A 19,666-nucleotide genomic window follows, 5' to 3' on the forward strand; every position below is an offset into this window, starting at 1 on the left:
GGTCCTAGGTTTTAATTTCTCGGTTCTAGGTCTCGGTCTGGAACGATGATTGTCGGTCGGACCTCTCGGTCCTAAGTCGGGCCTCCCGGTCCTCAAGAACACCAAAGGCTTGGGTAGATTCACAAAATTTTTAGGAACATGTTGATCATTATCTCAATGTATCAATCAACTTGGATGATGATCAAATCATTCAAAACAATTTGTGCTCAAAATTTTGATTTTTGATTTTAAAGTTGTTTTGAGGAGAAATGGTCCACCCACGATCCGATCCAAATATTAATATACTCTTAACATATATATCCAAATTAACCCGAGATTTAACCTTTAAACCAAACACATTAAATTTAAGCATTCTTGAATTATTATTTTGGATACGAACTTTGACTTTATTTCACCATATATATGATGAGGTTGGATCCTTCTTTTTGACTGAACTGTTAAAAGTGAGGCACGATACCACTAGCAAGGAATCTAGTTCAGCTTGGTCTGAGTTAGGTTTTGAATTATTTAAATAATTTTAATAAATTAAATGTGATTTCATTTTTTATCTCATTAATCAAATTACTTAATTTATTATTCAAAATATTAAAATATTTTTTACTTAAAATTATTTTATTTTATTTATATATATTATTTCCCTTTAAATTTTATAACCAACAAAATCTTCATTTCCTCAAAATTATTATGAATGATTATTTTTTTTTATTTATTATTCAAATAACCTATATCAACAAATCACTTGTATTCCTATTCACTCACTTAACCACTATTATTTGAATGAAATGAAATAAAAAAAAAAACATAGGTGGCCCACACAAGAGATTCACTATTCACTCTCTTGACCTCTATTTATAATCATCAAACAATTACAATTTTCACAACTTTAATAAATTCAAATAAAGAAAACTATAAAGAAAAAAAATTGGATTATTATATTCATATATTTGAATCTAAATCAAATACATCAATTGACACCCATTCATTTTATTTATTTTGTTTGGCTTAAAACACTGAATATTTTAGATCACATTATGCTTGTCAGAAATGCTTACAAATTTGAGGCTTAGATAGTGAGTTCCTTAAAGTAGGGCCAGGACCATAAAATTCCTTATGTGGGACTGTGATAAGTTTATACTTTGGCACCATTTGGAAATACTTGTCAATTTTGATTTTAATATAAAATATTTATATTTATAATGTTTACTAACACTAAAATTAATGATAAGAGATGTTTCTAAAAAACCAATATCATCTAATGATTGATTTATTTAAAACGTTGAAATTGAAGTGGGAGTAGTGGTTATAGTGTGATGAGGCTAGTTTTAAGCATTAGGGAAAAAAAAAATATCAATATTTTTAAACATTTGGATTCATTGGACACTTACATTTTACAGCATTATAACATTTTTTTAAAATTGATTTGAATAAATATAACACAGTTTTATAAGGTTGAAGAAACAAAATTTTGTGTAGTTTGTGTATAAATACATTCTTACAATTTTAAAATTACAATCTTAAGATTTTACATTGTTTATAAATTATTTTTATTTTTTATATATAAAATATGAGAAATAATTGGGGGAGAAAACGAGAAATAAAAAAATGATATGAACAAATCTAATTCGAATAAAAAATAACTCATCTCCTCGTACTTTTTCTTTTTTCCACATAATAATATGATACAACATTCTCTCTTTCAATCATTCCTAATAAAAATATATAATTTATATTTATAAATTTTAAAATAAATCTCATAATATATTTAATAACTTATACTTAATTTTTTTTTCTAAAAAAAAATTATACTTATTTTAGTGTTATTTATTTATTATTATTTATTAATTATTTTTATATTTAATTTTATATATATATAATTAATATTCTCTTAAAATAAATAGAAAATCTCTCTAGTCAAATAAACAATGATTCCCTCAGAAAATAATAAAAAGAAATGAAATAAAATCGATCTAAATAATTGAAGCCAAAATTCATCATATTATTATTTTTATAAATAGAAGAAAAAAAAGAGTCTTAAGCCATATACTCTGTTTTCTTCTCTCTAGAATGATGATTCTGGAATGTTTTGCAGCAATTATTTTTCTGTCCTGGTTAAGTCTTAAATTCTACAAAAAATCTCGTGCTAATGTCATGGCACCTGAGCCATCCGGGCGGTGGCCCATCATAGGCCATCTCCACCTCCTGGCTGCAGCCCAAGTTCCTGCCGCCCGAACCCTCGGTGCCATGGCCGACAAATACGGCCCCATCTTCTCCCTTCAACTCGGTAGCCACCGAGCCGTCGTGGTCAGCGGTCGGGACGCAGTCAAAACGTGCTTCACAACCCACGACTCTGTTTTCGCGTCCCGTCCTCCTTTGTCCACGGGAAAACATTTGGGCTACGATTGTGCAGTCTTTGCCCTCGCCCCTTACGGACCGTTTTGGAGAGAGATCCGTAAAATGGTGACTTTGGAACTCCTGACGAACCACAGACTGAACGAGCTGAGGCACGTCAGGGAATCTGAAGTGAACGCACTTCTTAAGAACCTTTACGAGAAAAGAGGTATGAACGCACCCTTAAGCGAAATGTTGGAGTCCATGACAATGAACATAATTCTAAGGAAGTTGGCCGGAAAGCGACTTCACGGTGAAGGAGAAAAGGAGAATTTGAGAGAAGGGAGGCTTCTCAAGGAGGCAATAAGGAAGGCTCTTTACCTTAGTGGGTTGTTTGTAGTGTCCGATGCGATTCCATGGCTTGAGTGGTTGGATGTTGGGGGGATCTTAAAGTCAATGAAGGAAACCTTTAAGGAGATAGACCAAGTCCTTCAACAATGGCTACAAGAACACATTCTCAAGGGCAATTCCAACTCCGTTCAATCAGATTTCATCGATGTAATGTTGTCTGTAATGAATGAGGACGAGTTGGTATACGGCCATAGCAGAGATACCATAATCAAGGCAACGGTTTTGGTAAGTAATTAACTCGATTCATTTACTTTTATGTTACCTTTTTACTTACCCATTTGAATTTGAACTTAGATTCTAATATTAACGGGTTCGGAGAGCACGGCGGAGACGATGATATGGGGTTTTTCCTTATTGTTAAACAACCGTCACTCTTTAAAATTTGTCCAAGAAGAGCTCGACAGAGTGGTGGGAAAGGAGCGTTGGGTCCAAGAATCAGACATAGAGAATCTAACATATCTCCAAGCCATAACTAAGGAGACTCTACGGTTGTACCCTCCGGGTCCGCTATCCGGTCCTCGACAAGCCCTTGAGGATTGTCATGTGGGCGGGTATTTCATCCCAAAGGGTACCCGTTTGATTGTCAACATTTGGAAAATTCAGCGAGACCCGGAAGTTTGGTTGGATCCTGAGGCATTCCGTCCTGAGAGATTCCTCGAAAGAGAGTTCGGGTATAAAGGGCAGCAGCACGAGTACATGCCGTTCAGTTCGGGGAGGAGGATGTGTCCTGCGGTTGGGTTCGGGCTTCAAGTGGTGCATTTGACCTTGGCTCGACTTGTGCAAGGGTTCGATATGAAGGGTCCGGGCCAGGATCAACAACTGGTGGATATGACCGAAGGAGTTGGGTTGGCCTTGCCCAAGGTTCACCCACTTGAAGTTGTGTTGACACCTAGGCTTCCAACAAAGCTTTATCAACAACTCTAAAATTAATAATTTATTGAAAGTCTTTGCTTTGAATATTCATAAATGTAAGATTTTAAATCAAATGAAAAATAAATCATTGAATGGTTTACGTTGACTTGAGGAAGACAAAGATAAAGATAAGTACTTGATTCGGTCTCTTGATCAACTGTTGAGTTTCTCCATGGAATTTCTTGCTAATCTCTCAGCCATTGCTGCTGGATTTCTAGCTCTACTTGTTTTTCTAATCTCATTTGGCCTCATCAAATCAAGAACTTATGCCCCCACCACCAATAATAGTAATAGCAGGCCACCACCCGAGCTTTCCGGGTCGTGGCCTTTAATCGGTCATCTCTTCCGGTTAAGCTCCCGAGTCCCATTATTTCAGACCTTCGGATCCCTAGCAGATGAATACGGACCCGTCTTCTTATTCCGGTTAGGAATTCAGCCCATCCTGGTGGTGAGTAGTTGGGAAGCGGTCAAAGACTGCTTCACCATCAACGACCGTGCTCTATCTGCACGCCCGGAAACCATTTCCTCCAGGATTCTCGGTTACAACGGGGCGGCGTTCGGATTCAGCAACGGCCCTTACTGGCGAGAAATTCGAAAACTAGCGGTGGTTGAACTCCTATCACACCGTAGGCTTCAGATGCTGTCCCACTTCAGTGTATCGGAAGTGGAGACGAGCATCAAGGAGCTGTACCGACAATGGCAACGTCGACCCAACGACGTCGTGTTAATCAGCGAATGGATCGAGAAACTAATACTGAACTTGATCGTGACGGTGATCGCCGGGAAACGGTATAATTTCGACAGCGCCCAGGATGACCAAGAGGCGAAGCATTTCAGGAAGGTTGTAAAGGAATTCATGTTTGCGACAGGTGATATTTTCTGGACAGATGTGGTTCCTTTGCCAATATTTAAGCTGATTGAGATTGGGAAATTGAGGAAGACGAAGAGGATCATGAGGGACGTGGATTCCATTATTAGCAGTTGGGTTCTTGAACATGTTGAAAGAAACAGGACCCATAAAGAAGAAGAAGAAGAAGAAGACCGCCGTGACTTCATTGACGTGCTGCTTTCGACTGTAAACGACATAAATACCCATGGCCATTCTCCTCATACTGTCATCAAGGCCACATTAATGGTTAGTCACATCACACCCATATTCTTATTACATATTAATTTATCTAACAAATGTTTGTTTCGTTATAGAATCTGATTCTAGCTGGATCGGACACGACATCTATAAACCTGATTTGGATTCTATCTTTACTAATGAATAACAAACACATACTAAAGAAGGCCCAAGAAGAAATAGAATCGAAAATTGGAAAAGAAAGATGGGCAGAGGAATCAGACATGAAGAACTTAGTCTACTTACAAGCCATTGTGAAAGAGACCCTTCGTCTCTACCCTCCGGGACCGCTCTCAGTCGCGCACCTAGCCGCCGAGGACTGCGAAGTGGCCGGCTACAAAGTCCACAAAGGAATGAGGCTGACCGTGAACTTGTGGAAGCTTCATCGGGATCCACGAATCTGGGAGGATCCGGATGAGTTCCGTCCGGAGAGATTCATGGGTACCCATGTGGAGTTAGATGTAACCGGTCATCAATATGAGTATACACCATTCGGGTCGGGTCGAAGGGCATGTCCAGGGCTAGGGTTTGCTATGCAGGTGACCCACTTGGTTATGGCGCGTTTACTCCAAGGGTTCGATTTCGCCACCGCCGGAGATGAGCCTGTTGACATGACGGAAGGCTTTGGCTTGACTCTGCCTAAGGTTAACCCGCTCCAACTTCTTATCACGCCTCGTCTTTCTTCTAAATATTATATATGATTCAATAAATAATACATTTTCAAATAAAAGCTCATGTAATATCATGTCCTATTATCTATATCTATATATCTATCTATATATAAACAATTATTAATTGTTTTCCAGTAATTAATTAAGTTTATTTTGTTAACTAGTTTATACTTATTTGTACTTAATTATTGGTTTATGTTATTTTTTAATATATAAAACAATTAATTCTCATTCAATTATAAATTAAATATATAAAAAATAATTTCTAAATAATATAAAATAACATTAATAAAATGGCACAATTATTATTTAGGCCTTGAATTGGTGTCGTTTTTACAAAATAAAAAATCAATTCTTTTTTATAATTTTTCAATTATTTATAAATATTATACAATTTTTTTTAAGATATTCAAATTATATTCAGAATGCATATATTTCAACAAAAATTACTCAATTTAAAACACAAAATAAGAAGATAAGTCATTTTCAAATATCATTTAAAAACGTAAAAAATTAATTAGAAAAACAAAATGATACGATAAAATAAGATTACTAAAGTTTGATAGTTCGAGCTTCAAATGACTAAAAATTTGATAGTTCGAACGTAATATGACACAATTTAATGAAAAGAATTTATAACAATTATTTAAACGATATTTAAAATTATCCTTAGTCGAGGTTACTAACGAATAGGACGAACACGAAATCGAGAGAGGATGACCAACACAATAACAAACGAACTCACAAAATTATTCGGATTATAAAAATTCGAAAGACTCTACCAGACTCAAACTTATCTAAACTAAATAAGATATTGAACCTAACTTAACATAAACCCGAACAAAAAATCATCTAAATGACTAGAAGAAAAAATATTAAAATAAGATAAAAAGAGCGGCATACAGTTAGTTGCGCTTCATTGAGTAATTAGTACGCCGTTTCCCGCTAAAAACACCGTCTCTTGTTCAAGAATCAAGAACACCCTAGCAAGCAAGCGCGGAAAGGAGCCGTATGTCTCTTCCTAATTTAATTTTGAATCGCATTATCGTTTCTAATTACATTCTCCCCGTCTTTTATTTTGAAGATCGTTCGCTCAAGTGCTGATCATCAATGGCGGTAGCTTGGCTAGTTTCTGCTCAATTTGTACGTTCTGATCTTAGACTTTACCCCCTTTTATTCTCCTTATGTTTCTCCATTTTGAAATTAACGACTCGAATTGTTGCTTTTAGGTTGCCAATGCTTTCGTTGAACAGTACTACAAATTACTTCACCAATCGCCTGCCCTTGTTCATAAATTTTATCAGGACAACAGCATGCTCGGTCGTCCCGGCGAAGACGGCTCCATGATCATCACTTCAACCATGGAGGTAAGAAAGATTTTCTGCTAAATAGTTTTCAAAATCAACAAAAACTGGATTCAACTATTAATGCATCTCAATCACAGGCTATTAATGCGAAGATACTCTCCTTGAACTACGGTGATTTCAGTACAGAAATTAAGTCTTTCTCTGCACAAGAATCTTACTATGGAGGAGTTCACGTACTTGTAACTGGATTTCTGATTGGGAAGGATAACAGCTCCCAATCATTTACTCAAACTTTCTTTCTTGCTCCGCATGAAAAAGGATACTATGTACTGAATGACATGTTCTATTACGTGGAGAAATCGACTTATTCTTCTAATGGATCTCATGCTTCCTATAGTGACGCTGAGTCTCTTCTGGATCAAGAACGAAGTAAGACTACTCTCCTAGCTTATGGTATTGGTATCAACATTATCATGTTAACTCATTTCTACATAATTAGCTAGATACATCTTTTGCTGTGATTGCCTTGACAGAATCATTTGTTTATTTATTTATCAGATTCTTCTCAGGTGGATGGAAACCCCGTGTCTACGCGAGCTCTCCCATCAACAGAGGTTACCAGTGAATCAGAAGGAATTCCATTTGACATCGGAAAAGTTACATTTGAGGAAGACAAGGAGGAGGGGTTAGATCCCGAAACAGCTGTTGATGAATCAATGGTGGATGTTGAATCTGACTCCACAATTGAGGAAGATCTAATAAAGTCTTATGCTGCCGATGTAAAATCTGATGATTCAGTGGTGGTTGTTGAGTCTGTCTCCATAATTGAGGAAGATCCAAAGAAGTCTTATGCTGCAGATGTAAAATCTGATGATTCAGCAATGGTGGTTGAGCCTATCTCCAGAATTGTGGAAGATTCAAAGAAGTCTTATGCTGCCATTGTATGTGATCCAAACTTGCAATTTCTCTCAAATAAAACTGTGCACAATCTTTTAAAATGTCTAGTGATATGTGCTGAAGGGTTCATTTTGACAACAAAATATATTGATGTAGGTCATGGATAGGAAGGAGAGTGTTACTATGTCCTCTCATTTGCTTAATCCTGGAAGACCTCTGGCTTCTGAAGCTCAATCCAATGCTTCTGGGATTAATAAAAAAGAGGAAGAAGGTATATTTCTTTGTGAATCAGTAAATGCATGTCCATATGCATCTGGCACCTATTAATTTTTGGAAATTACCTTTTAAAGGGTCGGATCGAAGTTACTCAATCTATGTAAAAGGTCTGCCTCTAACTACAACAACAACCATTCTTGAGGGTGTGTTCAAGGATTTCGGACCCATTAAGAGTGGTGGCATTCAAATAATCAGAAATAAAGTATGTACAAAAAAATTGTTTCATTTGTCCTGCTTCCTGTCTTCTGGGGTGATTTATTTTTGTGGTGCCAGTTGCAGCAGCAAGGATTTTGTTTTGGATTTGTGGAGTTTGAGGTGCCTGATGCAGTGGAAAAAGCACTTCAGGTGTGGATTTTGTTGTATGAATTGGCTTGGATTTCATTTAACTTTGCTGAATGTTTTCAATTAATATAGTAGACTTTTCTAAACGTTTCAGGCATCACCAATTATTATTGGCGGTCGTAGAGTCTATGTGGAGGAGAAGAGGTCTAACCATTCAGGAGGCAAGTTTTGAAGTTAATGTTGTATTCAAAATTTGCAGTGTAGAGTATAATATCCTGAAAATGAATGTGTGTGGTGTGCAGCAACATACAGGGGGCATTTTCCAGGTGGAAGCTTCAGGGATGAAAAATGCAAATACAACAATAATAGAAATGAATTTGGTAACAACAAACGAGGATATGGAGATCAAAGGACGGAGCATAATTATGGTCGCATGAACCGTAACCACCAAGTGTTTGTTGTCAGAAAGAAGTCTGCTACTGCTTGAAAAAAGTACGACTTCTTCTCAACTGGTCTGTCATACTCCCAAACTCCTTTGGCTAGAGTTTACAAGATGTTAAATGACTAGTAAGTGGCTTATCCTTGTATGTACATAGTTGAGGTTGGTAATAGGATCAGAAAGAGTAGATTGAAGACTTTTGATATGAGGTTGTGATAATTGTTGGATATTTTGATTGAAAGAAAACGTTAAAAGAATCCCTTGTGGATAAAAGATTCATGTGTTTCTTTGGCAATTAGTTTGTAGTATATAAAGCTTAGATCAATATTCAGATAAAGCAGTATTACTTTACTATATGACAAAGCTCAAAAAGAGATCTCATCAGGATCATCAAAAGAAAAAGAAGAAGAAATCCCAAGCTTTAAAGTTTAAATGCGTCCCTTTTTACCTTTAGTGGATGTGGTGGTGGCGGTGAGATGGTGCAGCCATCGGATTCCTTTAATGGCCTTGGAGATCTTGACAAGGCTTGGCTTCTTCATCCCTAGATTCATCTTTCCCCCTGAGAATTTCAAAGCCTGCAAGCAGCAAAGCTGCTCCCCTCCCATATCTTCTTCTTCATCCTGTTCCTCTTCCTTTACATTGGGGCGACAAGTACTCTTCTTGGAACTGCCTCGGTTGTGTTTTGTGGATTCAGCATCGTATGTCTCCCAAAGTAGATCCATCCCCTCACCCTTTCTGTCTTGGGTGGAATTGTTGTGGCGTTCTTCGAACAGTTTGCAAGCTAGAGTCCTCTTCCACTCTTTGTCTCTTCTAATTGAGCCACAGCTACCGAGGTTCGACAGTGTGCGTGGACTCGGGCTGAATCCTCCTCCTCCTCTTCCGCCATTCTCTAGTTTTGCTTCGAATCTCTGAGATATGGCCTTTACCTTGGAAATTGGAGGAGGGCTCTTCCTCAAATTTGCATCTTCTTTCGTGTCTTGTACTACTTTCCCGACTACAAGCTGGCCCAATTCCTTGGTGAAGCTTTCTAGTTCTAGTTTCATCTTGTCTTCATTCTCCAAGGCAGGCTTGACATAAGTAGTGTCCTCTGTAACAACTTCCACCACTCTCTCTTCTTCATCTTGAGGAAGTGAATTTAGTGCAATATGATCATAAAGGTCAACTTCCACCACTCTCTTTTCTTCATCTTGAGGAAGTGAATTTAGTGCAATGTGATCATAAAGGTCGTCAGCTCCAAAAATGACTCTGAATGCCTCGAACTCCTCTTCCTCCTCCAAAAAGGGATGGGAAAGTTGATCTTTGGCTCTTTCATAAGATTGGTAAGCAAGGAAAACGAAGTTAAGGTTGAAATGAGGAGTGAAGAGGAAAGTGAGTAGGAGGAGGAGAGAGGTGGTGATGAAGAGAGGAGAAAGGAAGGAAATGAGCTTAAAGAGATAGGGATAGAAGAAGACGAAGTAGGAGAAATAAAGGAGAAGACTTGAAAGCTTGGATGAGTCTGAAAACCACACCTCAGACATGCTCTTCTTCTTCTTGTTGTTTATTGAACTTGGGCAGGCAAAGAAGAAGGAATGTGTGAAAGTTAAGTGAAGTAGAGAAAGCAGCAGCGTGAATCCAGCAAAATAAAATGGAGAGAGAAAAATGGGAAGGGTCCATGAGATGAATGAATCATCCCATGGTGTAATCATTTGTCCTTTACCTACAAGAGAGAGAGAATGGGCGTGCCTATTCTTCTTGTTTATTGAATAAGAGGACAATTTCATTCTACTTATATCTTACCTATTGTTTGGTTAGTAGTACACCGTTAATAACTACCACCCCCTATACTACTTACCATAAACTTTAGACTTTAGACTTACCGCCTTCCTGGCCAATAAGTATATATGGGAAAGAAAGAAAGAAAAATCCATTCTTGCTGCTGCTGCTGCTGCATAACTTTAAAGTGAATTAATTCATAATGAGGCCAACTTTTTGTCTTCTGTCAACGACAACAATCATAATAAACGGGACCATCCGGTGTTTGTTTACTATTGCTACAAAAGTTGTCTCAAACTTTCATCTTCTTTTTTGACCCCTGTCTGTTTAGAGGAGAAGAATCATCCACCACTTGAAAAGGGATCCAATGAAGATGATACATAGATAGATAGATAGGTAACCATTATTGAGGTTTGACAAAAACCAAAAAAAAGGACAAGTCTCAACCCCACACACACACAAAAGAAAAACAAAACTCAACACAAAAATGCTGGAGAGGGGAGAGAACCTACTAAGAGGAAAAAGCTACCAATTACTATGCTTTAAAGGAAATGCAATTTTGAGATTATCATCAATATAAAACAAGCCAACAATTATAAAAGAAGACATCAGATATCTCACAAGGACATATTATTATTATTATAAAACTTCAAAGTATTAGGAAGAAAATTGGTATCTTAAGAATAGAAAGGGTTGTTGGGTACACACACAAATATCATTTGAAACCTACTACACAGAGAAGGAGGTGGTGGCCAACATATAACCTTGGCTTTACTCGTTCATAACAGGTTTGTTTTCATTAGCCTTGGGTCTCTGTTCCTTTGGCTTCTGCTCCTCAGTTTTCCTGTAATTTTATACAACTATTTGAAATCTCATAAAGTGAGGAAACAAAAACTGTTTCTCCATGTTTCTATTTGTAATTTCAGGAAAGGAAAAATGAGTGGGATCTGGATCTTATTATAAGGTTTCAAACATCCACCCACCCAGCTAGTAGCTACAAACCAATATGCTATCTTTGCCCATTTTAACACTATTACGTAAGATAATATCGCTAAGGCTGTAAAAACTCAAATTTAACGAGAAAACATAAGGCATCTTTCCACCAAACTTCATAATTAATCGTAGTGGTAGGACATGGCCAAATAGTTGAACGGAACTCTAAAAATAGAGAAGCCGAAACCAACCAATAATATTAATCATTTGATTATCTAAAGGAGGAGAAGAAGAAGAAGAATACCTCTTGTCTGATGCACCACCCTTCTGGCTAAGGAAGGATCTAAAGAGAGGGGAGTTGACGTCGTATATCATCGTCACACGTATTCTTTCTTGGCCACCGGAATTCGATTTTGATCAATCTAATCTCTGTAAAACCTAAATCGTAAGAGATTAAATGCAGTCGCCTTTTTTATGTCAAACCGGGTATTATTATTATTATTAGGTCGGCCTTGTTTGGTCTTTCGTAGTATAGCCCGACCGAAACAGTAAATATATATTATTGGGGCCCCTGTATTATTCTTTCTTAAACGTTTAAGCCTCAAGTTAGTACTCTTTCAAATTGAGCCTTAATTTTCGGATTGAGTCAATGGATTCTCCCTGAATTCCCAATTATTTTTTGGTAGAGTATTTGGCTTGAAAAGAACAGTAGAACGTTCAATGATCACGGTCGACCGATGCGTTTACTCAACGACGCTATTATTATAACGATCGGAAAAATCTTTTCTAAAAAAACCGATAGAGTCAATCTATAAACTCATGAACTCGTTAAAAATTGATTTTATGTTTATGTTAGTTTGTGAGTGAATATTTGTTTTTACTTATATTTTCATTGTTGATCCTCAATTGTTAATCTCTTTGAACATTTATATCTTAAATTGTACATTTTTCTTTTGTTCAAATAAAACCAACCATTATTTTTTTATCTAGGACTCTATAATCAGTCCCTAAAAGTTTTTAATGAAAGCCAACATTATTACTTAATAAAATGCTTGTCCAAGCTGACAAACAATATAGAAAACTCAATCAGTAATACAGTCAACATTTATTCTCAATATGAGAATTTTCCAGTAAAACAAAACAAGCCTTAGCCTGCTTGAAGCTAAGAGTTACCCGATCATAAACTAACAAACAGGAGGAGGAGGATGGATTTCTTCACCACAGTTTCTCAGTTAACCTTATCATAAACGAATTTACAGCAATGTCTTGTAATATTATCCATGAAGATTCAAACAGCTCATGAAAGTAGTCAGCTCCAGTCTCTTCAGCAGCACTTCTGAAAGCAATTCCAAACCCGTTTCCTTTATTCGCTCCCAGCTGAGGTTTCCCACTTAGCCCCACAATCAATACCTTATGTCGCTCTTCGTGATAGTAGCAAACGCACACCAGAGGCTTCATTCTAGCTCCTTTCTCGCGTAAAGCATCCATCAGAAAGTAACCAAACTTCGTTAAAGCCTGTGGGTAACACAACAGCTTAGTGTCTACTGAATCTTCGAGCTTCACCCACCTGAATTTGCTACCACTTCTTATAGATCCCTTTTTGGTTATCGCAGAACTTCCTTGTCTAAGAATCGCCCTTTGTATCTTTATGGCATGCTTCATTCCAGTTTCGAGTTTCTGATGCATGTTCAAAGACAATGAATCGTAAGCCACCAAAAACTGTTCAGAAGCACATGTCCCGTCTGATTCCACAAATGATTCTAGAAGTGCTGTTACTCCATAAACAACATCAGCTGCTGAGATTCTCGAGCTGTAACCATATAGAAGACAGAACCCTCTGTAATAGAAATCTGTTAGCCCATACTCAGGTAGAAACTCATCAAACTCATTCTTCATCTTCCTTTTAATCTCTGTGTTCATGTACTGAAACTTCTGTTTACAGTCTTCAAGCGGGAATCCCATTCTAGCCAGAAGCAACATTAGCTTTTTTGTCCCATTGTCACTCCATGTCTTTAATTTAGTTGCTATGTACGATGAACACAGCATTGAATCGAACAAGTTCCATTCCTGTAGTAACATGAGCTTTGGCTCGTCATCATATGAAATTCTAGATGAATCAGGCGCTGCAACTTTGGTTCCATCTTTGAGGGTAACTGATGATGTGGTACCACCCAGATTTCCTAAGCTGTTGATGTGCTGCTCGAGCTCCATTACTCCAGCTTCATATCTCTCGTTTGTTAGCCTTTCGTGAACGAATTGATCAGTTAAAGATATACACGCCAGCCATAGAAGATCTGTGGTGTTCTTCCTCAATGAATGTGATAGAGAATACATTAAACAACCAGAAGGTTTCCCATGAAACGTCCCCATGTAATAGTATTTCTTCTTCAGCTTCCTGAAAAGCTTGACAGGATCCTCTTCTTTATTTTTCGACACTTTTCTCCTCTTCTCAGACCTCTCACATTCTTCCTCCTCACTTTCACTATCATCATCGCTGTCAGATTCACTCTCTGATGGATCCGCACATTCGTCATCACTGTTCAAATCACTTCCATTTGCTAGATCTGAGATGGGTACATCATTATCGTAAGCCAGATCAGCCTGTTCCTCATCCTCTCGAGTAAAGAGAACAATCACTCTGTCATTTAGGTTACTGAGATTATGCAGATGAATTGGACGGTGGCTATCAACAACGAAAACTTTGGCTGAAGGTGCTAACTTTAGAATCTTCCTAAGATCTCGATGACACCCCCAATTTATAAGAAGAATAGTAATAGGGTCATCTGAAGAATCAGATAAACTGGGTCCTGTGTATTTGTGGATTTCATTAAAGGTGGATACAGGATAACAAGCATAGCGAACTGAGTCGGACTCAAGAACACGGCCGATAATTTTCAATGTACATAGGGAATCAACATCAGAAGTCGATGGGAAGATTAACAGTGGTGTGGATGAAGAAGATAGAGCAGATTGACGTAGTCTGGAGTAAAACGACTCAACGCTTTGCTCTCTCACCATAATAATAACTCAACTGGTAATATTATTAATAAGACAAGCAATTGAAAGAATCGAACTTATTCTATCGCATTCCCTCTTACAGATTGAACTCATGAAATCAAAATAAACTGTGAAATTGGAATCCAGTAATTGATTTACGAATCTGAAGTACCTGGAATCATCATTAGAAGTCGGAGGAAGAAGAAGAAGAAGTGTTTATCGGTCTTCTGCTTAAGCCGGCTCCTGGACTAGATAGAGAAGAAGACTAGAGAGAGAGAGAGAAAAAGAAAAGAAGATCTAGAAAGTGTTTAAAACATGATTTTGAATCTTAAAATTGAAATTTGAAACATTTTGAACTGCCGCGAAATATTGGCGCCAAACGAATAGCGGGGTAACGTATTCTTATGGTGCGGCCAAAACCATTATAGAAAAAAAAGTAAGTTACAGTCAACCCTAGGATTTTCTTATTAATGTTAATTAATTGTTGGATTGTTTTTTATTCAATATTTGTCATAGTGGTCGTATGCATATAACAAATAGACATACTAACTACCCTCTTAATAATAAATTAATAATCTTTATCAAATAAAATATATTAATTAATTAATTTCTTAATAAGACTTTCAATAATATCTCTTCACACAAAGATCAGCTTCAAAAAAAAAAAATGGCATATTCATTTTTTAATTTTATATGGAATATTTTATTAATTTATTTTTCTCGTATTTGTATTTGGTAGCTATAAAATAATTATCTACACCATAAGATAACAAAACTTCTATTTTTATATAATTTTATATTATTATTTTTTTTTTTTAATTTGTGTAAACATTAAATAACATTTAAAATGTAATAATAATAAAAATTTAATTATTTTATTCAATTAATAACCTAAAATTAGTAGTCAACATTATTTTTTAATTATATAATAAAATTCAAAATATTCAAATAATTTTTAATTTGTTTTAATATGAGATTATAACATGCTACCTCAAGTCATGCTACCCACTTAAATAGGAATAAGTATTATTTTTTTTATTAATTTAAAGATATTTAAATTACTATTTAATAATAGAGTTTCTTAATAATAACATAATTGAATAATATACATATAAATTGAATGTATGTTTGTATGTGTAAAATAAGATAGAGTATATAATGATACAAATCACAAATGAAGTAATATATAGTTTGGAACAAGGGGAGGCCAAAAAAATAAGAAAAACACAATCATTAAGCAATTAATTCATACAATAGACTCATTCTTCTTCTTCTTCTGTATAGTTTTGAAAATCACCATGGAAAACAGCCGCACATCTGGAAATTAAGATGAAAAATAACTTAGATTTCAAGAATGTTAAAGAAACAAACAAAAACAGAGAGTTAAGCATATATATATACATACCTTGTCTTGATTATGATCATTATTTCTTTTGTTGGCTTGTTGCCTTGATGGAGTACCCATGTTGTTATAAGCTGCTGGAGATGGTGAAGACGGGTAATTCTTTTCTTTTCTGGACCTTTCGAAAATCTGCGTTAAATCCTCAGAAGATGTAGGGTCCTGTTCGTTCCAAGCACCGAATTTGGGTATAACAGTGCCACCACCTCCTCGTTCTTGTGTCTGCTGCTGCAAAGTACCCAGATAGCGTTTGATCAGATCAAGAAAGAAAGTGACATACATGATCGAATCAGTACATGATATAAAGACTTACATGATGAGATAGATCATCACGACTCCCAGGCCTCCTGTTTCTGGATGTATTGGTATTGTTAATATTATTATGTTGATCTCTTCCGGGCGTGGCTCTATTTGCCTGATGAAGTGGCGACCGATCTAAGCTATAGTCAGAACCTGCACTCGTACTTGTATTTCTTCTGTTTGAACCAATTACTGGCCGAGGAGGAGTATTAGGAGGTAGAGGAAGACGTTCCTGGTTATATGCTGTTGTTGGTTTCTGTAATTGAGGTGCAAACAATTGTGGGTTCTCTTGTGGATCATTAGGATTGATGATCTTAATTGCACCTCCCCCAGCACTCTTATCTTTTCTTGCATTGTCAAAATACATGGTATAAGGAACTGGATTCTGCTGCTGTTCTTTCTGATTTCCCCATTCCCCAAACTTAGGCACTCGTGCTGCTCCTCTTCCTCCTCCTTGCTTCTGCTTTGTGTATCAAACATTCAAACCCAAACACATCTCCATCAAACAACAACAAATTAAGGTAAGAACAAACAAATAAACAAACAAACAGACAAACACTTACAGCCATTTCTCTATGTATCTAGGCAGACAGCTTTCTTTCTTGGATTTCTGGAATCAAATCGTGGCGACGAAGAGGGGGAGATCAAGGAGATGGCTTTCTTGATTGATTGATTGCATTATAATTATATTGGCAGCCATATTTATAAAAAGAATAACAATGGTTGACCAATTGGGTAGGCTAAACTAGCTGTGGGCATGGTTGGCTTGACTAGTCTTTTCCTCTAAACAAAGAGACTCTTGACTCCGTCTACAAAATTACAACAAATCAATGACCTGGACAACAATAAAAAGCCAAATTGATAAGGTAATTAATTGGTTGCTTCCATTCAAATTATATATTTAATTAACCCCCACTTGTTTCAAATATATTTTACTTTATTATTCAAATTAGGTAGGAAAATTACATCAAACGTATTTTTGTATATATATAGCTGTCACGGTTGAATTGCGTCCGGAACTAGGTAGTGTGAAATGATGATTCATGTTACAAAATTTATTATTTAATGTCCAATTTGGCATGCATGTCTTCATAATTAATTATTTGTCTCTCTAATACAACTAGTTAGCTAGCTGTCTGGTTTCTAATTAGACCACTTATCCCCTCCTATATATATTAATGCACCAATCAAAACAATTAGGAGATTCATAAACTCAAATTTAATCAGAAAACTTAGAGATGGATGGCAGCTTGATTGCAAGAGTACCCACCACCCGTTGAGCTTTGTTCGGTTTTAGGTTATTTGGATAATCAATAATATCACTTATATTCTATAGAGAGAAAAATATTATTTTCTAAAAAAAGGTCAATGAAAGTTTATAAACCCAAAACCCTTTATTTAAAGGGTTCCTTCCATCTTCTTCGGCCATGACAACTTTTGAGTTATAGGTAGGGACATAGTTTAAGATGTGTTGTTGGTAAAGAAATATATTCATAATATAGTTCAATGAGGATCAAGGGGCAAGTTATCTAACTAACCTCACCTGGTTGTTAGGTTGGTATTATGTTGTCCTTTTGTCTCTTGCTTTGAAGCCCTATGCCCGAAGATAACACAACTGTGCTGCAGAACATGAGAACAAACTCGGGTAAAAGAAAAACGAAAAACATTGGCTCCAATAAGTATTCAAATTCTCAACATCAAAGTCTTATATAGATAGCTTAGACAAATAAAATACCAATGAAATTGCATACAACACAGTATTTGACACATGTATAAGTGGACAGAAGATAAACACCTCTCATGTAAAACCATAAGTCATGTTCTATATGTCTGTTGAAAACACAAAACACAAAATTAACTAAAGAAGACACTTCTCATGTTCTGTTCTGTAGAACAAACATAAGAGAAATGCATCTATCTCTCTGTTTTATTTTATTAAATTCAAAAGGGACAAGCTAATGATGATAATGATTATGATGGGTGTATGAATGGTTTAGTTGCTTATTAATCCCTTCTTCCCACATTTCAATCTAGTGTTGTGACCAATCGATACTCTTAATATCAATCCCTTCTTCCCACATTTCATAAAGCGGGCTCATTTCTCTCAACTTCTCCACCCTCTTCACCGTCAGCTCAACAGCCTTGTCGATCTCTTGCTCTGTAGTAAACCTCCCTATCCCAAACCTAATTGAAGTATGCGCCATATCCTCTTCTACTCCCAATGCCCTCAACACGTAAGAAGGCTCCAAGCTCGCACTTGTGCAAGCGCTCCCGCTCGATACTGCCACCTCTTTCAAACCCATCAACAAGCTCTCCCCTTCGACAAAAGCAAACGAAAGATTCAGATTCCCCCAATATCGCTTTCCAATTTCAGTACTGCCGTTTATCTCCACTCCCTTTAACTTTGATGTAATCCCATGCAACAATCTCTCCTGCAAATTCTTTATCCTTTGATCATCGTACTCCATTTCCTTCATTGCAACCTCACAAGCAGCTCCAAACCCGACAACCAGTGGAGTTGGAACAGTTCCACTTCTAATCCCCCTTTCCTGCCCACCTCCGTTCATCTGCGGCTCAACCCTAATCCTCGGCCTCCTTCTCATGTACAATGCCCCAACACCCTTTGGACCGTATATCTTATGCCCACTCAAAGACATCAAGCTTACATTCATCTTCTCAACATCAACTGGTATTTTCCCCAACGCCTGGGCTGCATCCGTGTGAAAATGAATGTTCTTCTCCCGACAAATCTTCCCAATTTCCTCAACTGGCTGGATCACACCGATTTCATTGTTGACTGTCATGATCGAAACTAGGCCTGTATCGGGTCGAATCGCGTCTCTGAGCTTATTGATGTCTATTAGTCCATCGCGTTCCACGGGGAGATAGGTCACGTCGAAACCCTCTTGCTGAAGATGTCGGCAAGAGTCGAGAACGCATTTATGCTCGGTTTGGGTGGTTATAACGTGACGCTTCTTGTCTTTATAGAAATGCATAACTCCCTTGACGGATATATTGTTGGATTCCGTTGCGCCGGAAGTGAATATGATCTCTTTAGGGGAAGCGTTAATTAAGGCTGCGATTTGTTCACGGGCTTTTTCGACTGCAGCCTCCGATTCCCAACCGTAGACGTGAGTACGAGAGTGAGGGTTTCCGTACCTGGACATGAGAAAAGGAAGCATCGAGTCGAGGACACGTGGGTCCATCGGCGATGTGGCTTGCATATCTAGGTAAAGAGGGCGACCGGCGATCTTCACACCCTTCATCAACAAATCACCGCTTGCCACTGTCGCATCTTCGTGGGGTGGGGTTGAAACGCTGGTCGCGGTGGCTGTGGAGAAGCGACGGATGTAAGGGATTCGGCGGAACGTGCCCACTACAAGCTTGGACACCATGGTGCTGTTGCGGCGTTTAGGGTTTAGGGTTTCTTCTTATACAGAGACAAACTCTCTTGGCTACTTCCACTATTGCGGCGTTCGACGACCTGCGATCTTTGCCTGTTTCTCCGGGGAGGAGGAAGCACAACAATTTTTTATTTTATTTTTTCTGTTTCTCAAATATAATCCACTTCAGGTCGGACGGATAATCTTATCGGGTCATAAAGAACCCGTCATTTTCCAGATGGGCCTTTAGGGC

At 37.2% G+C, this 19,666-nt stretch overlaps 8 protein-coding genes across 10 annotated transcripts; 3 read left to right on the forward strand and 5 right to left on the reverse strand.

Annotated features, from left to right (window-relative positions):
- Positions 1-2,052: 2,052 nt before the first annotated feature.
- Positions 2,053-3,762, forward strand: LOC124913640 (xanthotoxin 5-hydroxylase CYP82C4-like). The gene is made up of 2 exons (XM_047454048.1): positions 2,053-2,964; positions 3,034-3,762. Exons 1-2 carry the CDS (start codon positions 2,065-2,067, stop codon positions 3,661-3,663), a joined length of 1,530 nt encoding a protein of 509 aa, XP_047310004.1. The 5' UTR covers positions 2,053-2,064; the 3' UTR covers positions 3,664-3,762.
- LOC124913639 (cytochrome P450 CYP82D47-like) lies at positions 3,699-5,604 on the forward strand. The gene is made up of 2 exons (XM_047454047.1): positions 3,699-4,786; positions 4,855-5,604. Exons 1-2 carry the CDS (start codon positions 3,824-3,826, stop codon positions 5,476-5,478), a joined length of 1,587 nt encoding a protein of 528 aa, XP_047310003.1. The 5' UTR covers positions 3,699-3,823; the 3' UTR covers positions 5,479-5,604.
- A 954-nt stretch (positions 5,605-6,558) lies between these two features.
- On the forward strand, positions 6,559-8,890 carry LOC124916301 (nuclear transport factor 2). The gene is made up of 9 exons (XM_047457025.1): positions 6,559-6,591; positions 6,678-6,815; positions 6,893-7,184; positions 7,314-7,696; positions 7,809-7,923; positions 8,003-8,130; positions 8,202-8,273; positions 8,365-8,431; positions 8,513-8,890. The coding sequence occupies exons 1-9, from the start codon at positions 6,559-6,561 to the stop codon at positions 8,695-8,697; spliced, it is 1,413 nt and encodes a 470-aa protein (XP_047312981.1). The 3' UTR covers positions 8,698-8,890.
- An 86-nt stretch (positions 8,891-8,976) lies between these two features.
- LOC124913641 lies at positions 8,977-10,424 on the reverse strand. Its single transcript, XM_047454049.1, has one exon. The coding sequence runs from the start codon at positions 10,407-10,409 to the stop codon at positions 9,078-9,080; it is 1,332 nt and encodes a 443-aa protein (XP_047310005.1). The 5' UTR covers positions 10,410-10,424; the 3' UTR covers positions 8,977-9,077.
- A 329-nt stretch (positions 10,425-10,753) lies between these two features.
- On the reverse strand, positions 10,754-11,845 carry LOC124913642 (wound-induced basic protein). Its single transcript, XM_047454050.1, has 2 exons — positions 11,639-11,845; positions 10,754-11,245 (listed from the first exon to the last, which is right to left on the reverse strand). Exons 1-2 carry the CDS (start codon positions 11,707-11,709, stop codon positions 11,173-11,175), a joined length of 144 nt encoding a protein of 47 aa, XP_047310006.1. The 5' UTR covers positions 11,710-11,845; the 3' UTR covers positions 10,754-11,172.
- A 514-nt stretch (positions 11,846-12,359) lies between these two features.
- On the reverse strand, positions 12,360-14,607 carry LOC124914801 (cell division control protein 45 homolog). The gene has a single exon (XM_047455410.1). The coding sequence runs from the start codon at positions 14,350-14,352 to the stop codon at positions 12,550-12,552; it is 1,803 nt and encodes a 600-aa protein (XP_047311366.1). The 5' UTR covers positions 14,353-14,607; the 3' UTR covers positions 12,360-12,549.
- An 878-nt stretch (positions 14,608-15,485) lies between these two features.
- Positions 15,486-16,990, reverse strand: LOC124914047 (RPM1-interacting protein 4-like). 3 transcript variants are annotated; one of them, XM_047454514.1, is made up of 4 exons: positions 16,594-16,990; positions 16,044-16,493; positions 15,737-15,958; positions 15,486-15,648 (listed from the first exon to the last, which is right to left on the reverse strand). In XM_047454514.1, the coding sequence occupies exons 1-4, from the start codon at positions 16,597-16,599 to the stop codon at positions 15,625-15,627; spliced, it is 702 nt and encodes a 233-aa protein (XP_047310470.1). In that variant the 5' UTR covers positions 16,600-16,990; the 3' UTR covers positions 15,486-15,624. The 3 variants fall into 3 exon arrangements, with proteins under 3 accessions (XP_047310470.1, XP_047310472.1, XP_047310471.1); XM_047454516.1 differs by having other exon boundaries at positions 15,737-15,955; positions 16,594-16,989; XM_047454515.1 differs by having other exon boundaries at positions 16,044-16,490; positions 16,594-16,988.
- Positions 16,991-17,716: 726 nt separating this feature from the next.
- Positions 17,717-19,575, reverse strand: LOC124914046 (cysteine desulfurase, mitochondrial). Its single transcript, XM_047454513.1, has one exon. It carries the CDS (start codon positions 19,423-19,425, stop codon positions 18,061-18,063), a length of 1,365 nt encoding a protein of 454 aa, XP_047310469.1. The 5' UTR covers positions 19,426-19,575; the 3' UTR covers positions 17,717-18,060.
- Positions 19,576-19,666: the final 91 nt, after the last annotated feature.

This window comes from Impatiens glandulifera, chromosome 9 (genome assembly GCF_907164915.1).
Source record: "Impatiens glandulifera chromosome 9, dImpGla2.1, whole genome shotgun sequence".
Classification (NCBI taxonomy): Eukaryota; Viridiplantae; Streptophyta; class Magnoliopsida; order Ericales; family Balsaminaceae; genus Impatiens; species Impatiens glandulifera.

Excerpts from the sequence above, each read along its gene's own strand:
- LOC124913640 (XM_047454048.1), top strand. The coding sequence starts at position 2,065 with ATGATGATTCTGGAATGTTTTGCAGCAATTATTTTTCTGTCCTGGTTA. Across the intron at positions 2,965-3,033 it reads TAATCAAGGCAACGGTTTTG|ATTCTAATATTAACGGGTTC; the intron begins GTAAGTAATTAA and ends ATTTGAACTTAG.
- LOC124913639 (XM_047454047.1), top strand. The coding sequence starts at position 3,824 with ATGGAATTTCTTGCTAATCTCTCAGCCATTGCTGCTGGATTTCTAGCT. Across the intron at positions 4,787-4,854 it reads TCATCAAGGCCACATTAATG|AATCTGATTCTAGCTGGATC; the intron begins GTTAGTCACATC and ends GTTTCGTTATAG.
- LOC124916301 (XM_047457025.1), top strand. The coding sequence starts at position 6,559 with ATGGCGGTAGCTTGGCTAGTTTCTGCTCAATTT. Across the intron at positions 6,816-6,892 it reads TCATCACTTCAACCATGGAG|GCTATTAATGCGAAGATACT; the intron begins GTAAGAAAGATT and ends TCTCAATCACAG. Across the intron at positions 8,432-8,512 it reads GAGGTCTAACCATTCAGGAG|CAACATACAGGGGGCATTTT; the intron begins GCAAGTTTTGAA and ends TGTGGTGTGCAG.
- LOC124913641 (XM_047454049.1), bottom strand. The coding sequence starts at position 10,409 with ATGAAATTGTCCTCTTATTCAATAAACAAGAAGAATAGGCACGCCCAT.
- LOC124913642 (XM_047454050.1), bottom strand. The coding sequence starts at position 11,709 with ATGATATACGACGTCAACTCCCCTCTCTTTAGATCCTTCCTTAGCCAG. Across the intron at positions 11,246-11,638 it reads GGTGGTGCATCAGACAAGAG|GAAAACTGAGGAGCAGAAGC; the intron begins GTATTCTTCTTC and ends ATAAAATTACAG.
- LOC124914801 (XM_047455410.1), bottom strand. The coding sequence starts at position 14,352 with ATGGTGAGAGAGCAAAGCGTTGAGTCGTTTTACTCCAGACTACGTCAA.
- LOC124914047 (XM_047454514.1), bottom strand. Across the intron at positions 15,959-16,043 it reads GTGATGATCTATCTCATCAT|CAGCAGACACAAGAACGAGG; the intron begins GTAAGTCTTTAT and ends GGTACTTTGCAG. Across the intron at positions 15,649-15,736 it reads ATGATCATAATCAAGACAAG|ATGTGCGGCTGTTTTCCATG; the intron begins GTATGTATATAT and ends CTTAATTTCCAG.
- LOC124914046 (XM_047454513.1), bottom strand. The coding sequence starts at position 19,425 with ATGGTGTCCAAGCTTGTAGTGGGCACGTTCCGCCGAATCCCTTACATC.